We start from the raw sequence: 24,530 nt of genomic DNA on the forward strand, positions 1-24,530 counted from the left end.
AATGTCATCAACATAACATTTGTAACTGATTCACAGACTGTACTGTCTCAAATTAAGAGTGAATGGTACCAAGGTGGATGGCAGAAAACAAGACTCTAACACCTAGATGTATGACAAGGTATTGACCTTCTTGGCACTAGTAAAATAAAAATGGTAGCCATGGAAGGTCTTCGTCTATATTTAAAGGGAATAAGACTGCTTGAAACTAAGGTACTGTATGGTGTAGCTACAGAAAATATTGATAGAAGGACAATGATAACTTCAGTAAAGAGGTCAGTGTCTGGCATCACAACCCTGGGGTTGTTATCTTGTATTCAAGTTCACTCGGTGGGATAGGTTTAATAAGTTACCAAGATGTAATTGGAATATTCACTCTAACAGCATGTCATTTACAGTAAATGGTTATAATACTGTGGTCCCTAACTTAAAAGATGTGGGTTCATTAGCCTTAAACACCAGTAAACTTTGATGTCAAAAGTGTGAACACAAAGTGTAAGCTAAATGATTTGAAACTGCTTGTGGCTCTGAGTTAAACCTTTTTATTATTGAGTTTAGAAATTGTAATGGTGTAGTGGACACTGCTTATCACTGTTCCAAAATATGCATTAATTTTGTTTCAGACTAAAATAATGTGTGTGTGTGTGTATATTATACAAAATCTAATCATAACATGGTAAGTTTCATTTGTAATTGTTTGTTTCCCACAGTGATGCTTTAAGTGAATTTATATGGTCAGAGCTGTAGACTTATAATGAATCTTTTATTTGACACTAAGGATAACAGAAAGATTAATGCCAGAATACTTAAAAACAATATATTTAAACATTTTGAAGTAAAATATAGTCACAAATCAAAACTGCTGAGTCCAGATTTTTACAAGTAACATAATCTGTAAATTAGATAAATATTTTGTTAATCCAATGATATAACCTTGACACAACTTCAGAATATCTAATTTGAAAAGGTGTTTTTGGTACAGCTTTGACATGATGAATTAGGAAAAATAAACACAAGGTAAAAATCTAACTTCCAAAGTTGATAATAAAACTAAATGTAAATCAGTACATCTGAGTCAGTTTCAAATAATATTTAATCTTTTCCCAAGCTCCTGGCATTGGTCACTTTTGTAGATTTTCACTTTCTATCAGACGATAAATATACAATTCATTAGAGGATAATTATTGGCTATTGACAGTATGTTGCATCAACACGTTAATGCGTAAGGACAGGCTTATGTGCACCTAACTAGGTATTACAGATATTGCAAACTTAAGCAGAGCACCATCTAATGTCAGTTATTTTGTGTCACTCTGAAAATAGCATTACTTTCAATTGTAATGGAATGTGATATTGGGTGCTTTGCATGCACGTATGTTATAGTGAGCTCTTTAAAACTGTACAGGTAAGAGAAGGTATATATATCTGTGTATTTAACACCTCAAACTTTGTAATACAATTCACTATTTTTCCTTGTTTTATTAATGCATTCAGTGCCAAATAAAAAACTTGATTTAAAAAAAAAAACAACCTTTATATCTGTAAACAGCTGTTGGTAATATAGTGTAAATGTTGATGCTTGTTTGCCAACACTTACAGCTACAAATATAATAAGTTATGATAATAGGTGCTAAATAAGACAAGAATGGATCGTGACATAATTCTTTTGATAATGTCATTGTTCATTAAGTTTCTGTGTTTGATTGATAATACAGAATGATACAATAAGCTGTGTTTTATTATATACAAATACAACTGGACTAGTATGAAATAACTATCTTTCAGGCCCAGCATTCTGTTGTATATATTCATTCAGAAGGTTTGGCTGTTTGATTGGTGGAAAAAAATGAATTTAATTTTGTGAAAAAAAATATATATATTCAAAGATTCATAAGATTGAAGATATTTATTGTATAGTGTTTTTTTTTCTATAATTTAGAAATTTTGATGGCATGTTTACATGAAAAATTAACTTTCTAACTATACCTAATTCAGCAGTGTAGGTTTTATTATTGTTATCAGTTATTTAACATAGAAAGACAGGCACAAGTTTTCATTCTCTAGAAGTGTACTTTATTTCATTTAAATAGAGGTTGTTTTAAAGATGAAATGCAAGTTTGTTTGATAATGTACTAAAAAAAAACAACATAACCTTTGAGCTAAACCCAAGTTAGAGTGGATAACTGGATATTTCCAAATATCTGAAGTGTTTTGAGTTTTTTTCATTTTGTGTTTTTGATTATTTGTAATATGTTAATGATTGCTGGAGGCTGTTCCAAGCTAAGACTTCCTATTTAATTTTTTTCAAGATGACTATACCAACTACTATATTTTGTTTGTTTTTTCAGTGCTTCCGTTAGTGGAAGTCCTCTCCAGAATTTTTTTTTCTTCATGTGCTAAAAGTCAGATGTTAATCCTCGGATTCCATTCACCTACAGACGTTGTTTAAACCACTTTTATTAGAGTTCTCTTGTTATGATAAAAAGAACGAATCGGGACTTGCAATGGTCGATCTCTATCGTTAACATAGGGAGACATCGTACAGTTGTTCGGATATTATCGTAACATTCGGCGTACGTCGGCATCGTTCGTAACATTTGTGCATCGCGAGACGAGCAACGTTGCACAAATATACGTGAAACAAACAGTAGATAACTTTCCAGTCTCAAAGTGGAACGTGCAGTGTGATAAAGTTTCACAGTTACAGCTACGGTGTTCTTAGATCTCCAACTTTATGAGTAAGGCTTACAGAATTGCCTTAAACGTACAGAGCCTATTGTGTAGCTTTACTAATAACAACAACCAATATGCGTGATTAATTGTTCAGCACAGAATTGCAGTTGAATATTTTGAAATGAAGTTTGTTTCCAGTGTACACTGGAGTTATTAACAACCGCTTTTTGACTCGCGTAACTTCATTATTACTGTTACTAGCTGGTCCGTATCGATGCGGAAGCATTTGTCTGATGTTAAGATAATTCATAAACATTCGGCCACGTTGATAAAATTAGAATTTATGTTTTAAGTAAGAATTGATAGCTGTAATTTGTTTTCAGAGATGATTCAACGGTGTTAGTGAAGACAGAGTTAGAACAGCTAGTGTGTCGTTGTTTTGTTGTCTAGTCACACACTTTGTCAACATTACAAGTGCCGTATACGAAATATTTCATTTTTTTCTATGGTATGGAAACTAGATCACACTGTTAAATTAGGGACGGCTAGCGCAAATAGCCCTCGTGTAGCTTTGCGCGAAATTCCAAAACAAACCAAACTAATATAAACGAGAAAATTTATCGGAATTACAAATATATTAAATAAAACTTATTACGAAATAGCATCGAAGTAAAATGGAAACTAATTTTAGATGTATTTTAATATATAAACATATAAAATCGAACTTAACATCTGAGGTTCATAAGAAGAGCTACAAAACTCACTGAGAAGTGATAGATTAGGCTTCACGGTCACATCTTAACAGTTGGACAACTTATCTAGCTAAATAATACCCAAATATATTTGTAAAAACGGCTCGTTTTTACTAAATCACCACTTGAGATTACATGAGTACGAATGGCACATTTGTACGATCTTGGTGTGTGTGGTGTATAAATATATACATAGAAAGAGAGAGAATTTCAGGCCTAGCATGGCTTGGTGGTTACGACATTCGACTCGCATTTTTGGGACGCGTATTCAAATCCAGCTGTTACAATGTGACGGTCAGTACCAGTACAGCGAAAAGAGTAGTCCAACAGTTGGCGGTGGGTGGCGTTGACAACCTCCTATTCCTCGATTACTTAAAAATTAGAGACGGCTAGCGAGTAGCCTTGTGCAAAGCTCAAAAACTCAAACATTTTTTGCTTATTTTAACAATTTATCTGATACCTCCAAGTTGAACTAGGATTTATAATATATTTGTTGCGTGACTTGTTGATTAAACTTATTACATTTTTTTTTTAAAAAAAAAGAAACGCCCCACATCCATGAATATTTGATTTTACCGTTTAGATTAACATAGAACCTACACACATTACATACGCTCTTATGTTATCAAAATGAAAGCTGTTAAGGTTGTTTTCTCTCCAAGCAAAGTTAAATTTTAATCTGGTCTAACGCCTCTTCTCAGTCGTGGCTGTTTTATTTTTTTTTTTGTTTTTTTGCACTTTGTCTTACAAGGTTCGAAGTTGTACGAGAAAGACCATTCGTGAAATATAAAAGAAGATACCAGTGGATAATTAGACCTAATTACTTCTCTTATAAAATAAATTCATTTGAGGGTTTCTCGTTAAACGTGTCGTGTTTCTGTGTTTTCAGCAGTTTTGTTGTTTTTTTATATTCAGTGCCTTAGAGTAACGTGTATAGAATTAATATTAAAAATAAATTATTTTAATAACGTTTGTAGGTTCAGAAGATAATCAGGTAGGCGTAAGAGTGTCGTGTTTTAATTTGTTGTTTTAGTTCAAAGGTAAATGATATGGCGATGCTAACAGTTTATATATATAGTGAGAGAGATCGAGACGACCTTTGATAAATTTGTACACCTGATTTGGTTACCTTTATGCCCTAAATATAAGTTGCGGCATTAGGACAGTTATATTAGGCTGCGATTCATGCTCAGGTTTAGTCAATGGGCTCATGCGCAGAAAGCTAATAAATGTTTGCGTAAAGATTGTCGTAAAAAGTTTACTTCTGAAGTAACGTACATTTCGATGTTCGTCCTGTAAGTCAAGCTTTGAGGTTATTTTAAAAAATGTCGATTAATTTGTTTTTAGGCAAAGGTTACATAATTGTAGCCCTTTCGACGCGTTTATTTATTTTTTATTATTATTGTAACAACGAGCTTTTGAAAACCTGTTTAAAGTGTTTTTTGTATGACTCGTTCTTTTAAGCCTTATTTATTTTTGTTTGTGAAACCAGTAGTGAATTATTACATGTCTTCATTTGCTCAACGGCACGTCTGCAGACTTTTAACACTAAAAATTAGGTTTCGATACCCGTGATGGGCCCAAAACAGCCGTTTGTGCAGATTTGTGTTCAATTACAAGCAACCGAACAAAAATTACTGCGCATGTTTTCACGCATGTACAGTTAAAACCGTAATCTAGAGAATGCTACAGTAATTAATATTCAAAAGTAACAAATTATTGAGACAACATGTGGCGTTTATCTCAGGAATACTTGTTTTAAATCAGATTTTCGAAACTCCATCAATACGTATCTTTACACATACTCCAGACTGTTTTATGAGAAGAAATAGTCTATGTATGACTGGCTTTTGAGGAAAAGGAGATACATATATACCGTGTAGTTATGTAACATATCTTCATATATCATGCTTAAAAAGTGAATTTTTCTCTTCTTGAAATGTACGTTAGGATTTTGTTTTATTATCTTATAGAAAAATGAGATATTTCTGGTAACTTAGGAAGAGAACTCTTTATAGTTTCCAGTTGTTTTTAATTTTGTTGGACGAGCTAGAGTACCGATGTGAAATAAAAAGTTTTGTAACAAAGGGTAGGAAGTTGTGCTTCTGTTTGTTTCTTAACATGACAGATATTAAAAGTACAATAAAATTATATATAGGTGTCAGTACTGTGAAGAAAGACATACTGTCTTCAGGAAATTATATGGGCGGAGGGTCCAAACCCCATTTGTCATTCTTCATGTCATTCTGTATCTACTGTCATGTTTGATGCTGATTTATCAAAAAATATGGAAACGTATAAGGAACACACATTGACGTATATTTCTATTGATTGTATTCCCCGTGAAATTTAGTACAATGTCTATGCTCTGAATACAAGTAATCGATCGAGACACGAAAGCCAATGTAGTCCACAGGTATCCAGAAACTCCCTAATAGGGTTTAATGTTTTAGTTATAATTATATTTATCGTTGACCTTCGAGACATTATTTTGACCTTCTTTGAGGTAAATACCACGTAAAAGTATAATTAGTGTAAACCAACTGGCACAACATGATAGTCATGGTAACGTTGCCTGTCACGTGACACTCACTACAGATGGAAAGATACTATAGGAGGGAATCGTATTTTCTATATTCACATATTTAAGGTTTTATTAAATTCTTCCAGCAGCCTAATACTGTGTTTTAATTTTATAATCGTGTATTTAAACGGCTTTTTATATATGCAAGTAATGCTAATAATTACAGCTAGGGGCTTTTTATATTCCCTTTGGGGGGGTCATTTTTCTACATTTTGTGTTGTAAGAGGCAAAAAAATACTTGTTCAGTATCATCTAATATACCCCCACTGGCTCAGCGGTATGTCTGCGGACTTACAGCGCTAAAATCCGGGTTTCGATACCTGTGGTAGGCAGATCACAGATAGCCCATTGTGTAGCTTTGTGCTTAATTCAAAACAACAAGAAGACCATCTAATATACGGACACCGCTACTCTGTAAGCCTGTTAAAGAATCAATAATTTATTATTTTTGAACAAGCTTTTTAACTTTAAGAACGGTATATTAAAGTTTAATGAAAAGTTAATTGTTGTTTTACAGTTCTGTTAACACTTTTGAGGATGTTTCATGGGTGATAGAAAAGTCGTAGTTAAACTTCTAAAAGGCTTTTGATAAGGTGCCATGAAAAATATTAGTTAGAAATCACACCATTAGGGTTGAAGAAATAATTTGGGCCCGGTATGGCCAGGTGTGTTAAGGCGTTCGACTCATAATCTTAGGGTCACACCAAACATGCTCGCCCTTTAAGCCGTGGGGGCGTTATAATGGGACAGTCAATCCCACTATTCGTTGGCAATAGAGTTGATGGTGGATGGTGATGACTAGTTGCGTTCCCTCCAGTCTTACATTGCTAAAGTAGAAGCTACTGGCTTCCTCATTTTGCATAGAAAATTGTGATTTCACTGGGTTTTTGTTGTTGTTTTTTTGCTAATTGTTACACAAACATCGTGTTATTATTTAAACTAAACCTGTGCGAATTTTGTTATCAGTAAGTACTGTTATATTATGAATCGTTCTTTACACGTGATAGCGAGACATGATTATAACCAGTCGAACTTTTCATAAAAGAACAATTATCTTTTTAACACTACATTCGGGACCCGGCATGGCCAAGTGGTTAAGGCGCTCGACTCGTAATCTGAGGGTCGCGGGTTCGAAACGTAGTCTCACCAAACATGCTCGCCCTTTCAGCCGTGGGGGCGTTAGGATGTTACGGTAAAAAACAAACACTTTAGCCAGTTCACTAGGAGTCTTTTGAAAAGAGTGTATGATAGTGTTTCAACCATCAAGCACACTGTATCATGGTGTTTCAACCATCAAGCACACTGTGTCATAGTGTTTCAACCATCAAGCACACTGTATCATGGTGTTTCAACCATCAAGCACACTGTATCATATTGTTTCAACCATCAAGCACACTGTATCATAGTGTTTCAACCATCAAGCACACTGTATCATATTGTTTCAACCATCAAGCACACTGTGTCATAGTGTTTCAACCATCAAGCACACTGTATCATGGTGTTTCAACCATCAAGCACACTGTGTCATAGTGTTTCAACCATCAAGCACACTGTGTCATAGTGTTTCAACCATCAAGCACACTGTATCATGGTGTTTCAACCATCAAGCACACTGTATCATGGTGTTTCAACCATCAAGCACACTGTATCATATTGTTTCAACCATCAAGCACACTGTGTCATAGTGTTTCAACCATCAAGCACACTGTGTCATAGTGTTTCAACCATCAAGCACACTGTATCATATTGTTTCAACCATCAAGCACACTGTATCATGGTGTTTCAACCATCAAGCACACTGTATCATGGTGTTTCAACCATCAAGCACACTGTATCATGGTGTTTCAACCATCAAGCACACTGTATCATGGTGTTTCAACCATCAAGCACACTGTATCATAGTGTTTCAACCATCAAGCACACTGTGTCATAGTGTTTCAACCATCAAGCACACTGTATCATATTGTTTCAACCATCAAGCACACTGTATCATAGTGTTTCAACCATCAAGCACACTGTATCATATTGTTTCAACCATCAAGCACACTGTGTCATAGTGTTTCAACCATCAAGCACACTGTATCATGGTGTTTCAACCATCAAGCACACTGTATCATATTGTTTCAACCATCAAGCACACTGTATCATAGTGTTTCAACCATCAAGCACACTGTATCATATTGTTTCAACCATCAAGCACACTGTGTCATAGTGTTTCAACCATCAAGCACACTGTATCATGGTGTTTCAACCATCAAGCACACTGTGTCATAGTGTTTCAACCATCAAGCACACTGTGTCATAGTGTTTCAACCATCAAGCACACTGTATCATGGTGTTTCAACCATCAAGCACACTGTATCATGGTGTTTCAACCATCAAGCACACTGTATCATATTGTTTCAACCATCAAGCACACTGTGTCATAGTGTTTCAACCATCAAGCACACTGTGTCATAGTGTTTCAACCATCAAGCACACTGTATCATATTGTTTCAACCATCAAGCACACTGTATCATGGTGTTTCAACCATCAAGCACACTGTATCATGGTGTTTCAACCATCAAGCACACTGTATCATGGTGTTTCAACCATCAAGCACACTGTATCATGGTGTTTCAACCATCAAGCACACTGTATCATAGTGTTTCAACCATCAAGCACACTGTGTCATAGTGTTTCAACCATCAAGCACACTGTATCATATTGTTTCAACCATCAAGCACACTGTATCATAGTGTTTCAACCATCAAGCACACTGTATCATATTGTTTCAACCATCAAGCACACTGTATCATATTGTTTCAACCATCAAGCACACTGTATCATAGTGTTTCAACCATCAAGCACACTGTATCATATTGTTTCAACCATCAAGCACACTGTATCATAGTGTTTCAACCATCAAGCACACTGTATCATGGTGTTTCAACCATCAAGCACACTGTATCATAGTGTTTCAACCATCAAGCACACTGTGTCATAGTGTTTCAACCATCAAGCACACTGTATCATAGTGTTTCAACCATCAAGCACACTGTATCATGGTGATTCAACCATCAAGCACACTGTATCATGGTGTTTCAACCATCAAGCACACTGTATCATGGTGTTTCAACCATCAACCACACTGTATCATGGTGTTTCAACCATCAACCACACTGTCCACCATATCCATTGAATACGACGCGTTTCTCTCATAACAGAGCTGATCAGGCCACTGGGACGTGACAAATATGGTAGGTAGCCCTGTACGTAATACGAACCAACCAACCAACGCCGTTCTTTTTTGAAACGCTCGCGACGTACTTGATACACCTTACTTCTTAAAAATTTACTCTATTTCCCCAGAAAAGCTCTTAGTACGTAAATACAGTAACGTGATTTGTGTGTGTTAGTGAGGACTTGGAGACGGTTTGTCACGTATTATATTTATATACATAACATACGATACCTGTATGTGTACCGATATTAACTTCTAAAATTAAAATAAGAATCAACTAGTTACGATAGCTGTGTTTCTTTTTCAGAAACTCAAACGATATATTTTGATCGTTTAATCTATATCAAAATCTTCACTCTGTTTATATTTGATCTGTTCGATTATCTTATGCGTCTTTTAGATGTTCCAGGGAAATGCAACAACAGTGACCTAATAAACCTTTGACTGTTTATTGGGGGCCTTATAATATGACGGTCAATCCCACTATTCGTCGGTAAAAGAGTTGGCGGTGGGTGATGATGACTAGCTGCCTTCCCTTTAGTCTTACACCGCAAAATTAGGGACGGCTAACGCAGATAGCCCTCGTGTAGCTTTGCGCGAAATTCAAAACAAACTTCTCTCCAAGACCCGAGACATATTATATAACGTTTTTATAATACTGACTGTCAGAATATCAACGTTCTTGAATTAGTACACGTTAATCCTAAAATTACCGTGAGGGTTCGTGTGGACCCCCTCGAGATTTTAAGCACATTTTTAAATACTGTTTACGCAACAAACTGTTCGTGGGTCCATCACTTTATTACGTACAGAATCTGTATAACAACATGCCATAGGAACAAAATGTATTAAAGTGTCATCAGTGTTGTAATGAATCCCACAAAGTGTACCCCTGGGTTTTCCTGCCTATATTACTTCAACAAATGAGAAACTTCACCGTTTACTGTTTCTACACCGAGTGTTCTAGCAAGTAGAAACGTAATTACTCACTGTGAAGCCCGTCAGTGGTAAACAAATTTGTAATTTTAGGGTTAAGTAGACGTTCTAATGTATCTCAAGTTAGATTGTTTCGTACTGTACGATGTACTTCCTTAAGTATGTTAAGGCGTGCGACTCGTAATCTGAGGGTCGCGCCAAACATGCTCGCCCTTTCAGCCGTGGGGGCGTTATAATATGACGGTCAATCCCACTATTCGTCGGTAACGGAGTAGCTCAAGAGTTGGCGGTGGGTGGTGATGACTAGCTGCCTTCCCTCTAATCTTACACTGTTAAATTAGGGACGGCTAGCACAGATAGCCCTTGAGTAGCTTTTTGCGAAATTCAAAAACAAACAAACAAACTTCCTTAAGTAGTGTACCTGTACATTGAGGCTGCTACTGAACGTCAGATAAGTACTTAATATATAAGATAGGACTTAGAACACTTCGTGTTATGGGAAGTGTGAGAAATAGGGCGAATAAAACCCTTAATCCGGCAATGATTATGACATCCACCCCTTGTGTTTGGGGAAAGATACGAGACGTAAATGATTTTGTGATGTAAACGTAGGTGCGTCTGCCAGCATGGTTGCATTAGTACAGAAAAATGAAATGCAGTATAGTAGTGTTAAAACAAGAATATTATAAAATTATTAGATACAACTCCATTTTATTTGTTATGTATAAATGTTGACTAATTTAACCAATTAAATCCAAAAGGTACGGCTATTTTTCGCCTTTGATTGTCGACTGGCTTCTTGCGCATGTGGCTGATGAATATATTTAATATAAATTATTCATGAAGATCGAACTTTAAGTGAATGTGCTTTGACACATGAGTAGGTAATTCAAGTTAATGTTTGTTCAGAGTTTGTGTGATTTCTAAAATTAGTGGTGTGGATTCCATTATTTATTAGATTTAGAATCATCTGATCCGATATGATCTCCAATCCATTAGTCGGAGCACCGTTGAAACTTTAAAGAGTCCGACCGGTGTTATTTTTGTTTCGGTGCAAGCACGTGCAGTGGGCCATCTGCATTCTGTTTATCGCAGGAATTTAACCCTAGATTTTAACGTTGTAAGCCCGTAGGTTTATACTGACCAACAAGGGAGCTATCCGGTGGGAGAGCGGTACGTTTACGAATTACAGCGTTAAAATTCGGGGTTCGATTCTCCGTAGTGGACATAACAAACACCCTGGTGTGGCTTACTTCTAAAACAAATGTATTGGGTAATTTTGTTTTATTTCGTGTTATAGTCAATATAAAAATTAATTATAAAAGATATATAGTGGGACCTTAGTTTGTATAATTAATTGAAATGTTCGTGATGATGAGAAACCCACTTGAAGTAAGATATATCTCAGGACGGCTGGGTATTGACACTAATAAAGCAGAGAACAACATTCGTACTCGTGTCCCTAAGACGTTTGTCCAGAAACGGTCAGTTGCAAACTCTTTGTTAACCTGAAGATGACCTGAGAAGGTCGAAACATTGTACTCTGCTTTATTAGTAAAAGTGTTAATACCCTTACAAGCCATTCTGAGTTACATTATTTAAATCTTGGTGGTACTTTGTAAATATTTTTTATCCATAATTTACAAAAATAGAACCCGTAACTAATAAAGTCGTGGACCTAGAAGACAACATCTTCCATAAGTAGCCACTGAAATATGAAGTACGTCAATATTATTTTTGTTTAATTGCTAAATTCAAAGGTAAAAACAAAGATGTATACTTTTCCTAATGGGTCAGAAGGTATATTGTAATATGCTGACACCACATATTCCATTCTTATATGGTATATACTTGTTTCTTGAAGTAGTTGTATTGTAGTCAGTCAACACCACTGTAAAGCTGTGCTCTTAATCTCATGTGATAATTCTGGTTTATTTTCACACTTGCAGTGTTCGATTTCTTTTAATCACCATCATTTGTTTAAAGAGGGTTTCATCGATTTATTTAAAGACTTCTTGAACATACGTATTTTCTGACATCATGAATTCTAGTCAACAGGTTACTGTAAGTTAAATTCATGCCTGTTTTGTTTACAGAAATTGGACAATTAGTATGAATATTTTTAGGGTCATTTAGTATGATACAATAATAGAATACATATGAATAAACGCACGATTGGAAATTGGCATTATTTTATAACAGTCGTTTTGCTTTGTCATAGCTAAAAATATCTATTTAAGCCTAGTTATCTTGTACATTGTGAATCAGAATAAAAGATTCCTGTGGTATTTAACACATACCGTTCTCATTATAAACTGATACTTTCTGGAGATTTAAAGAAAATTTAAACTTCATATAATAAGCGATTTTATAATAATCGAATCTCGTGCCATAACTAGCAAAAGGGCCTGTCATGGCGTTCGACTCGTAATCTGGAGGTTGCGGGTTCGAATCCCCGTCGCACCAAACATTCTTCGTTGGTAAAGAGTAGCACAAGAGTTGGTGGTGGGTGGTGATGACTAGCTGTCTTTCCTCTAGTCTTTCACTGCTAAATTAGGGACGGCTAGCGCAGATAGCCCTTGAGTAGTTTTGCGCGAAATTCAAAACAAACGAACTAGAAAAAAGTGTCTCGACGTGGTCTGTGGTGCGCGTGAAACCTTTATGGCTGTGTCCTGATACTGCCTTTAAAAATCAACAACAGCAAAAACAGTTATGAGAATAGAAAGACAACGTCATCTCGGGCAAACATTCTCAAAGAATCCTCGTTGTTATATACCAGGTTATATTACCTTTGCCTTCACTCTACTGACTTCATTCTGTGAAGTGTATACCGGGCTGCCTCACTTCACATATTCTGTAATTACTTGATAAACAGCTATCTTTCCGTACAAATTCCCAGACTTTTTTTTTCTGTATAATAATTTCAGTTTGGTCACAAATTCTCAAAGCTTCGAGGAAGCCCAAGCTGGTTGATTGCAAAAAGAAAATATAAACCTGTAGTGTACACATCGTGTAACTGTCGGTTCATTTACGTGAGTTCTTCGATGATGAAGACATATTGAAAATATGATACACACGCCACAGACCAAATCCAAACGTTGTTACCTAGACAACTGTTGCTAAGCTACCCTTCTTTAGCATGCTTTACCTTCAAGCTGAAACAGGCAGACGACTTCTCATAATACACATACGATGTTACTTGTCACGCGGCTACACTGAGTTCATTCCCATCTGTCTGTGTGTTCTATTCTGTCGCTTAAAAGTGATACAAATAAGTTGTGTACGTTGTGGTCGAACATAAAAATGGATAGTGTTGTTGTAAGAAACAAATAGAATGGTTAACACAGCCAAAACATCTCTCTTGGGGTAATAGAATATAAAAATAATAGATAATATATTTTTAAGACACCGTTTATAAAGATGGTGTCTACTAAGTATGTCATAAATTTCATTAATTTTGTTTCTCTAAAATTACATTTATATGAATTAAAGTATTTCATTTTAGAAAACAGATTTTTATGCATACGGAATCTTTTGTTGTTGTTGTTTTTTTTTGGGGGGGAACCAACAAACAAATAACATCGTTAGATTTTGGGGTCCACGAAAGAACTTAAAATTAAAAGGGAGGTTCATGGGGTTACTAAAGACTGGAAAACTAATATAAGGGTTAACATTTCAACCAAAATTCTTTTTCAAGTTCATTGGACCCTGCAGGAAACCGATTTAACCAGTATTTCTGGTTTTATTGCTTTCGTAACATCCAGCTTTTTGGGCCTAAAGAAATCTGACGTATTTTGGTGAAGACCAACTTCACAGGATGATGGCGGAGCTACTAGTACGTTACTTGTCTCTCTCTCTCCTCGCATCTTTTGAAATAATTCATTGTAAAGTCACGTTTGAACGGATTATGTTTTTCTTTATGGTGTATATGTTCTTATTGGTTAAAAGAAAGCTACAATTCGACGAACACCATCAACATGTTCAGTGACGACGAAAATTAAACATGGTGTGTGGATTTTCTATGATGACTACATATGGTGGCAAGTGAGCGTAGCTTTGTGTATTAATATTATAAAATATTTCATTTCCAAGTTGGGTATGGAGCGTAATACTTACCTGTAGCTTTACAATTTAAAATAACCACCAATAGTGTGTTGGCCGACGTCACGTCCGAAATTCAAAATGGTGAAATTACCGAACTGTGTTTCGCCTACTCTTTTCTGAATGTTAAATTACAGATAACATTTGAGGTTGACGTCTGTTGAAAACTGAATTTATTATAAAAGTATATGAAACCCTTTGAGAGATAAATTCCTGCGCAAAGAACGAAATACCTAATCTTTACGTCTTTGCAACCCCGTTTTTAATATTGTTTTATTATATCAGTTACAGTTTCAGTGTTATTTCCCTCGTATCTTCTTAGCTAGGAGATGTGTCGATTATTTTTGTAAACTGCGTTAATGTTTTCTCTTGTTAGTCTGTTTTCATTTTACAAGTATTACTTTCCCTGACAAACGGTCATTATGTGTGTCGTATTCAGTTACTCTGATCTCCGATAGTGTGTGTGTGTTTTTCTTATAGCAAAGCCACATCGGGCTATCTGCTGAGTCCACCAAGGAGAATCGGACCCCTGATTTTAACGTTGTAAATCCGTAGACTTACCGCTGTACTAGCGGGGGGCTGATGTACGATAGAAAGATACAAGTAGCGCGAAATTCAAAAACAAAGCAAACAATCAAATACAAGTGTCCGCTATACATCACTAAGAGACAACGGTGCTGTATAACACCGTGTATTTATTTGTTAACCAGATACGCTGATATCAGAAGGAAAATTGCCATATCCATAATGGGGACAGTAAAGTAAAGACTAGCAAGTACAATTAAAGAAATACAAAAACTACTTGCAAGTAGAATTATACTTGTCTCTGAAATACTGGCCCTTTTAATATTCGTTATATGGCTTCTTTGACTGCTGGAGCTGAACAAGCACCTTTACACGAGACAGGAATAATATAAATTACTCTAGTGCGGTATCCCAAAATCCTCAGCCTACCTACGTCAAGAACCACAACACATGATACAGGTAGATAAATCTCTTAATTATTAGCTTATGCAAGTTTGTACCATCTCTTGAATTGGGTATGGTTTCCCCTTAAGGAGATACGACACGTAAACAAGGCCTAGCGAGTACAGATAATTTTGAATAACTTATGGTATGTTTAGGTATCAGAAGATTTGTGTAAGTTTACGACATTTATACATCACGTTTGTAAGGATTTCGCTAATTAAACGCAGAATACCCGTGTGAAGATTTATTTAAACAATTCTGAATAAAGATATGTTTTATACTAATTACGGAAAAGTGAACTTAAAATTCATTTAGCTGCAGCACGGTACACTCTTGGAAAATAAAAATAAGTAATTTTGGTTGTTTTATTCTCCATTGCATTAGCGATCATCGTCAAAATGTAAGTTTGCAGGTTCTGTTTGTTTGAAATTAGGCACAAAGCTACACAACGGGCTTTTTGTGCTATGTCCACCACGGGTATGGAAACCCGGTTTTTAGCGTTGTAAATTTTATCAGGTAAAATTGCGTACCTGGGGGACTTGCAGGTACAACCATGTATGTCGTGTAAGTGGAATATATTAGTCCAGTGAGCAAAGAACAGACGGTAAAGGAATCCCATAATTTTCTCTTCAAATTCCAGTATATTATAATAAATTTAACAGCGAGTTACTAACCATATTCTATGGAACAGGTTGAAATTTACCGTACCACAATTTCGCCGTTTGTGTGAGATTGTATGGTACGCATTCATTCTATCGACAAATTGTGCGCGCGTGTAATCGTATTGCGTGTAATTTAACCACATATTACTTTATTAATCTGGTCCACCCCGTGACAGTCACTGTTTTTGTTAACTGATGATACATGTTGCGTCTAGGTTACTACTATCTGTCGTACTTCCAGATGGCCTTGTGAGTCCTGATATAAGTCGAAAGTCCTCGTCGGCACTGGATGTGTCAGATGTAATGTGGTTCGACGTATTCTCCTTTACGTACACATGCGTTCTTGTAATAAGGTATTTCAATGAAATAGTTTGAACATTTTAATAATTGTAGAAGAAAATATAACTTAAAACTGGATGCTATCTCGGTTATGGTAACAAACGCTGTATATATATCTTTCGTTTCAAAGCAAAATTAATTTTACTATTCGAGTAACTGCCAGCGCAACGGGAAGCATTGCTGAATTTTCTTTCTTACAATTAACGAAATGGTTAAGGAGTAATTTTCAAAAGATTTGTTAAATCTTGAAATAGGTACGTCGTATTCTAATAGGATAACAAATAATTATATTATTAGTATTAGGCCTATTAGATTCTTAAACACAGTATTATTTTATCTTGTTCGTTAGGGATTTTCAATAATTAAACGAATGCGTGATGATAACATTCCACCTGCACTATGTTTGTCATAACAATTGTTAACGGCACGTTTCTTTTAAACCATGCCTCATAAGGCCGACAGAGGGCACAGCATGTTATTTATACAACTTAATTAATACAACAACGATTGGTATTGGGTGAACATCTCTACCAAACTGGCAAAACATTATTTTAATTAATCCTTGTTGTAAGGCATTGGTATTAAGCCTAATGAATTTTTAACACTGCATTCTTTAACTAATCATCTGGGATAACATTTCCAGACGTATACGTGTAATGGTAGTTTTGTTGGTTTAGTCTAGTGCGTAGCGGTTTCAGAAATGCGTCAAACAAAAAGACAGACAGACAGATAGAGAGTGAGATAGAGGGCGATTTTTTTTCAGATTAACGTGATTTCAAATTATTTTGTGTTTATCATACGATTTTTATTTACAACTTATAAAACGTTGGATAAATTAATTAGTTACTTAGCTTTAAACGCAGTGTAACTGAAGTCTTAATTTATAACTTTATACGACGTTATTGTGTTAATCTTATTGAGTCATAGTGTCCTTGTCCAGTTCTGAGAGTCGACAATGCGACGACTGTTTTGTTTCTCTGTCTCCTCTTTGCCCTATCAACTTTATTAATTCTGCTTTTAAACATTCAGTTAATTTTCTAATGCCATCTAGCTCTTCGGTTTTTAACTTTTAATTTTTACCCAGTGCAAGCTACCATATGCCTCTTAAATGTAAAGTGGAAAAAAAAAAAAGACATCTTCCATTAACTGTATTTCCAGCAATTGTTAATGCATATTTCAATCTGTCAGTATTTTTTGTTACTTACAAAGGCAAGAATATTACGTAATAATGGTGTGAGGTGAATTGAGTGCTTCATAATGTGCCTAGTAATTAACCTCACGGTCAATAATTTAGTAAAAAATTACTGTTTTATGAATTTAGTAAACTTATGGAAAGTGTGTGATGTGCGCCATCTAACGATTTGGGCGTACTCTGTGTTTGAAAATACGTTAGACAGGCGTACAGTACATTAATAAACATTGTAATAATTGTATCAGAGGAAATAATTTATAATCGCCCATGATGAAGAATGGTAGAATAAATATTCTTTATTTTAGGTGTAATTATTTCTATTATTATATACATAAGCATACAACATGCACTATAATCAATTTCTAATTTGGCCCCTGAAGTAGATATATCATTGTCCACTTGTTAAAATGTTACGTCGTTATATTAAAATACGTGTCATAACACTTAATTACACATTATCAGTTAGGTAAGATAAAAGAATATGGACAAATGTAACTAAGTAAGGGTAACCATTTTGTGTGTGTATGGTGATTAATACCAGACACTGTTAAGTTCTAATTGTAAGGTAAATATTTCCTCTTCTGACACCTGCAGAATTTTATGACTGACATATTAGTTTATTACTAAGCAGAATCGTTATTTTCTACTTAGGTCTACATGTATATGACATTAAATGCATTTTGTATCAATTTTATTTCAGTTTTAAGCAGTTCATCGAAAAAGAAATATAAAACAGTTATCAGCGCTGTATTGAATACAATAACATCTAGTTAAATTATGATACATAGTATTAAACTCAAGACTGTAGGTCAGCCCGGCATGACCAGGACGCTTGACTCGTAATCTGAAGGTCGCGGGTTCGAATCCCCGTCACACCAAACATGCTCGCCTTTTCAGCCGTAGGGGCATTATAATGTTAAGGTCAGTCCGACTATGCGTTAATGAAAGAGTAGCCCAAGAATTGGCGGTGGGTGGTGATGACTAACTGCCTTCCGTCTAGTTTTACACTCCTAAATTAGGGAGGGCTAGCACATATAACCCTCGTGTAGCTTTGCGCGAAATTCAAAAAACAAACTAAAGACAGGCATGTTTAATATTTTAGTATCTTGGAGGTTTATTTACAGATGTAGTAATTAGAGACCGACTACTTATACATCATAATGTATTTGGTAATTTTGTAAATATTTTTAAACACTAAAAAGAACAAAGCTTTCTGTCATATCTAAATTTGCTTGAACACTTCTGGTAAAAAGCCTTGATGGACTTGATAAAGTGTGATTGATATATTAATAAACATTTCTTTTTTGTTACTTAGAAATTTTGCTATGATTGTCACTTGCATTTGTTTTTTATGTTTGTTGACAGGTTTGGTAAGCTGATTTCGAAATAAAAATTTCTGGTACATTTTTCTTTTACTTTTAATTCTGAAGATATATTTGAACTTACGATACCTGGAGTGTTAGAATAGCTGAATATGCTCCAGTTTCCAGTTAACCAAAGTTCCACACATGTGGCATACTTGATCAGACAAGATTGAGGTTCTCAGCTCTTTACAGCCATTTTGTGAGTTCTGTCGGTAAAGACCGGATGGCCAACCGAGGCTTAACAAAGCTTAGTTGCAACCGTTAGGTAACAGTGGTACTTGTTTGCACTTGAACACATTTATATCTATGCTATGTGGATTTATACCAGAATAGATGGTTATGTTTGAACTTTTTTTTTTTTCCACTTTTCAGGGATTAAGTGTCCAGTTTGTTCCAGGTTTGTGATTCCTGATGACGTTGAATACCACCTGGTAATGTGCTTGACCAAACCAAGGATTAATTATAATGGTAATTCAGACCTGACTTTTTAACTGTTTCTTATCCTCCATTTAAAAAAATCACCAAACATTACAATAATATGAAACATATTTGCAACAGTGCTCCTTTTTGTGTATGTTTTACAGGAATACCAGAGATTGGAGTTTAAACTGTATATGTATTTTAGTTGTTTGTGTATTCTAAGTCTTGAATTAAAGTAAACATTTAATAGAATATATCAAATTTTTTCTCACCACTGAAGGTTCACTGACTTTTCCATTTCGTGTCACAGTTTTTTTCCTTAATATATTTATTGTCTTGGAGTTAATCGTAGAGTTACACAGCACGTAAAAACAATGTTTTGGGATTAATTGATTTAAAACCTGTTTTCCTGAGAACATGAGTTTATTTTCTCTGTTCTTCATTTAAATTCATAACACTTTTTATATTTTCTACTTATGATTACAGTCATTTATGTCAGGCCTGCTTTTCATGGATTTATATGGAAAATAGGTGCTTTTACAATCCACATTTCTTACGTACTTATTTTGACTTTAAAAGTAAGATCAGGGATTTTAATGATTAAATTCTTTAATTGTAAGATAGAAGTTTAGACCTCTGACATCAGGTTACAAATAATGTAGCTTAGAGGAAAATATTGTGGAAAATAAGAAGTTCAGCACCGACCAATCATAATGAAGTAATATTGATTTGTAGAAAACAAACATAAAAACCTAAAAGATTTTGTACAAAAAATAATTTATCAGTAGAACATAATTTGAATCTGTGTATAATTTAGTTAACTAAAGATTTTCTCACACTTGTACCTGCAAATAAAACATCTTAATTCAATAATAATTTATTATGGTTCATTTGCATTATCAATCTCTTCCCATTTAACTGACAAAAATTTATCACAGAATTTGTGTAGATTTTCCTTCCAGGAACAGAAAGAGTGGGGTTTACTTCTAACATTATGAATCATGTTTCAAAGTTCTTTGTTCAGAGATTGTAATCAACAGATGTGTATCAGTGTGAGACCTCATTGTAATAAGAGCTGTTTTTTTGTTTTTTTTTGTATTCAGAGGATCATAAGATAATTTGTAGATACATTATCATGTTTGTTTTCTTCAGAGGATGTGTTGTCAGAGGCTAAAGGAGAATGTGTGATCTGCTTAGAAGAACTTGCACAAGGAGACACCATTGCTAGACTCCCATGTCTTTGTATATACCATAAAGTGTAAGCTATCCATTCTTTTAGAGCACATGAGATTTGTCAATCATTTTCACCAACTAAAGATTTTCAGTCACAAGTTTAAGAATGTAGTATGGATCTTAACCTGTTCTATTGTTAATAAGAGAGTGGTATTAGGTGTAATGTACTTTTAACACATTTTATTTTGCTCCTTATGTTTCTCAGTTAGCCTGATGAGCTCTTGGCAATGGATGGGATTGACATAGTGTGGTTGAAATACTTTTTTTTAAAATAATGAATGTAGTGTTAAAATCACTTAAAAACAAAATGTATTTAACAGTTTCTATTTCACTAGAAGTTTTTCTGTAAAAATCATGTACTGAGTTCTTAGATGAGGTTAATTTATATTAATTTTCATATATCTGTTAACTGCTTTGAACTTGTATTGCACAAGTATTTCATCAAGAAATAACGTCACCCAAAGAATTGTAATACCTAGAAAAGTAAGTTGTAAAATCTGAACAGTAGGAGAGAAATATACGTGACCAGCCAGAGGCTATGCTCAGCTGAGGATACGGACATCAATGTGGTTTGGTACTCTTTTGAGATAAGAATTTTCTATGTGCTGTGAAACATTGAATAACTGAATATTAAAGAACTTTAATGTTACATTGGAATTAGTTGTTAAATGGTTCACTTCTATTTACAAACATTACTTGTATTAGTAATAAAACTTAAAGTTGTACATTATCAGAGGTGTTGTTTGAAAACTGAGATTATACGCTGTTTTATTAATCAGTGATGACGAGAAAACCTGCTTGTAGAGAAAAATATATATGTAAAAACAGCTGGTATGGGTTGGGAAAATTTTTTATGCAGAGGAGCGAACAACGTTTCGACCTTCTTCTGTCATCGTCAGGTTCACAAAGAAAGAAAGAGGTAACTGACCGATAACTGACTACATGTTTGAAGGGAGTTGTGTAACTGAGTGTAGGAACATAGAGGGCATGCTTAGATGTTTGATTATATTTATTAATATAGGTATAAACACAACATAGCCATAGAAAAACACCCAAATACTAAATAAAGAAACAAACATAAACAAATGCAAAATTAAACAAGCCTACTTATACAACAACTCAAGCCCAAAATAAACCAATACAAAGGAACACCTTTATACCTATAATAATAAATATAATCCAACATCTAAGCACACCCTCTACATTCCTATACTCAGTTACACAACTACCTTCAAACATGTGGTTCGCTCCTCTACATAAAAAATTTTCTCAACCCAAACCAGCTGTTTTTACATACATATTTTACACTATTTTATTATATCTCATGGTTTATTATCTTCACAATTTTGTTCAACTGTGTGAACATAATTAATAAACAGTAATTACTTTCAGTATAATATTAATTTTAAACTACACTTACTATGCATGAAATATGAAAGTAAAATTTTCCAGTGACCAAATTAAAATTCCTCACATCTTATATCAAGTAATTTTATCATTTATCCACCCACTACACTTCTATTAAACGTTTCATTTAAGTTGACTCCAAATAATTCTTTAAAGTTTTCTATTTATGTAAAGAAACTTTAACGTGATCAAGTACAAAAGTAAACTGAATGTTTCTAAAGTAAAAACTTCTTTTTCTAGATGTATTGATGCCTGGTTCCAAGTGAACAGGTCTTGTCCAGAACACCCAAATGACTGACAGAGGAACTTGCTCTTAAAAGCGCAAATTGTAGGTGAAGATGAATTAGTTAAAGCTGTGTATGTACTACTAACTATTTCATTTAAATGTCTATCAGTTGGGGTACGTTCAAAAGGCGAGAACCAATGTGAAAGATTCGTGGATGGATGTCAAGTGTATGTCTTCAAACACATAGTAAGATTATTGTTTCTGTATGCCACTGTATTAGCCAAGCAAGTGGTACAAGAGATCTGTTGTAATTTGCAAGGTTCGTGTTTCCGATAGGTGTATATATCAGTAGTTTGTCTAAATAACGTTGTGCCTTTCTGTAAAGTAGAAAACAGTTGCAAAGTTGTCTCCTTTAGGATGTGTAATATTTCTTGTATTTCCCCATCTCTCACAAAATGTCTCTCTAGTTTTATACACACTTCAGTGCAGTTTACAGAACAAAAGGACTGGTTTTGTATACTATCTAGTATTTTGTGCCCACGTGTACAGACATATATTACAAAGAAAGTTAACCATAATTAAACTCCTACTTGTAACACAAGTTTGTTTCTCTCTAAGAGTTTTGGGGACATAATCATGAGACAACTAAAATTATATATTATTGTTGTAGCTCTACACAATAGTTGGTTTTATTACAAATAAAGCTGGAAGCTTCACTTGTGATTTTTGCTTTCAAAGTGGAAATTTTTGTTTGAATTTCTGGAATTGTATTTGCTGAGTTTGTGAAACTCACTTAGTGGTACTTTATAACACTTAGTACCCAGTGATGACCACATTATTTTATTATAAAGCCCCCTTTTGGGTAAGTAGAAAGTTTTATTTCTTACTGAAAGTAATATGAAGAATCAGTTTATTTATGTAAATAATATAAATATATTAAACATTTATACATAGGATGTTTCACCTCGAACTTCAGCTGAGCAATTACATAGGGTACTTTTACAGTTGGAATAAGGCACATTTTTGAACTTTTGGGCCAAATGTTGATAAATTTATTTTATGAACATTCCAAAGAATTGAGTGGTAATACAATTTTTTTTTTTCCATTATACAAAATTGCCTTCAAAAACTTAGAGGACAACATAAAGAAACTATACACTTTTAATATAATAATATTGTGAGTTCCCATAATTTGTTTTATATGTTTATTTATGGTAGTATTTTATTAACATTCATCATTTTGGGATAACTTACAGAATGATTCTTAGAGTAGAAATGTGTATGATAACCCAGTAGCTGTCATTTATAATTCATCCGACTTACAGAGATGCCTTCTGTAGGTTTTACACTTTTATCGTATAGCTTTGGAATAGATGAAGGTATCTTAATTTGTTGTGTTCTTTTATGTGGATAAAATAGATATTTAAATGTTCAGAGGGGAGTTTGTGTTAAAGACAGAATCTAATGTTTGTAGCTATGGCTCGGTGTGAGTACCGAATCACTGGTGTTTGTGGCTATGGCTCAGTGTGAGTACAATCACTGGTGTTTGTAGCTATGGCTCGGTGTGAGTACCGAATCACTGGTGTTTGTGGCTATGGCTCAGTGTGAGTACAATCACTGGTGTTTGTGGCTATGGCTTAGTGTGAGTACAATCACTGGCATTTGTGGCTATGGCTCAGTGTGAGTACAATCACTGGCGTTTGTAGCTGTGGCTCAGTGTGAGTACAATCACTGGCGTTTGTAGCTGTGGCTTGGTGCGAGTACAATCACTGGTGTTTGTGGCTATGGCTCCGTGTGAGTACCGAATCACTGGTGTTTGTAGCTACGTCTTGGTGTGAGTACCAAATCACTGGTGTTTGTAGCTGTTTCCAACCTGTTTGGTCCTACTTCTTTGTTCCAGTTGTAAATCTTTCTTATTTAAAACTGAAAACCAACTTTAGATATATATTTGTTGTTGCTAGCTGTGATTCTAATGTCTGATCAGAAACAATCACTGGCTTTAGATTAAGTCAGCAGTGGTTTTACTTGTCCACTCATAAAAAAAAAAGACCAATAACCTTGGATTAAAAGTGACTATTAATATTTGGTCAGAAGTCTCACATCCAAATCAAAAACAGCATTCTTTGATTTCAAACAACAACACGTTTTGTTTTTTTTCTGGAATTCTTTCTCATTTTAGCTACAAACAACATTATGGTTAATAAAGCCTTAAGCCCTTAACTCACCAATTATCAAGCTAGTCAAATAGGCTTTGGTTTGTACTTTAATAAAAACATTTAATTAAGAAATGTGAGCAGTGGTATTTTTTTTTTAGTTTTTGTGACTTTGAACATGGTTCAAAGTGTAAGGTTTTGTCACTTTTCTGGTTTTTATTATATCACATTTTTTAAGTCTCTTTGTAGAAGCATATAGCTTGATATACAAAACATTGTCATCGTAGGTACGTATGGA

At 34.6% G+C, this 24,530-nt stretch overlaps 1 protein-coding gene across 1 annotated transcript in view; it reads left to right on the forward strand.

The window, feature by feature from the left end:
* Positions 1-23,651, forward strand: part of LOC143258603 (E3 ubiquitin-protein ligase ZNRF2-like) — a 31,152-nt gene extending 7,501 nt beyond the window's left edge. Inside the window, exons 3-5 of the mRNA XM_076517808.1 lie at positions 19,166-19,261; positions 20,366-20,471; positions 22,094-23,651. Coding sequence (XP_076373923.1) covers positions 19,166-19,261; positions 20,366-20,471; positions 22,094-22,151 — 260 coding nt within the window. The 3' untranslated portion in view covers positions 22,152-23,651. The remainder of the gene's footprint in view (positions 1-19,165; positions 19,262-20,365; positions 20,472-22,093) is intronic.
* The last annotated feature ends 879 nt before the right edge of the window (positions 23,652-24,530 follow it).

The sequence above is a fragment of the Tachypleus tridentatus genome, chromosome 1, assembly GCF_004210375.1.
Source record: "Tachypleus tridentatus isolate NWPU-2018 chromosome 1, ASM421037v1, whole genome shotgun sequence".
Lineage (NCBI taxonomy): Eukaryota > Metazoa > Arthropoda > Merostomata > Xiphosura > Limulidae > Tachypleus > Tachypleus tridentatus.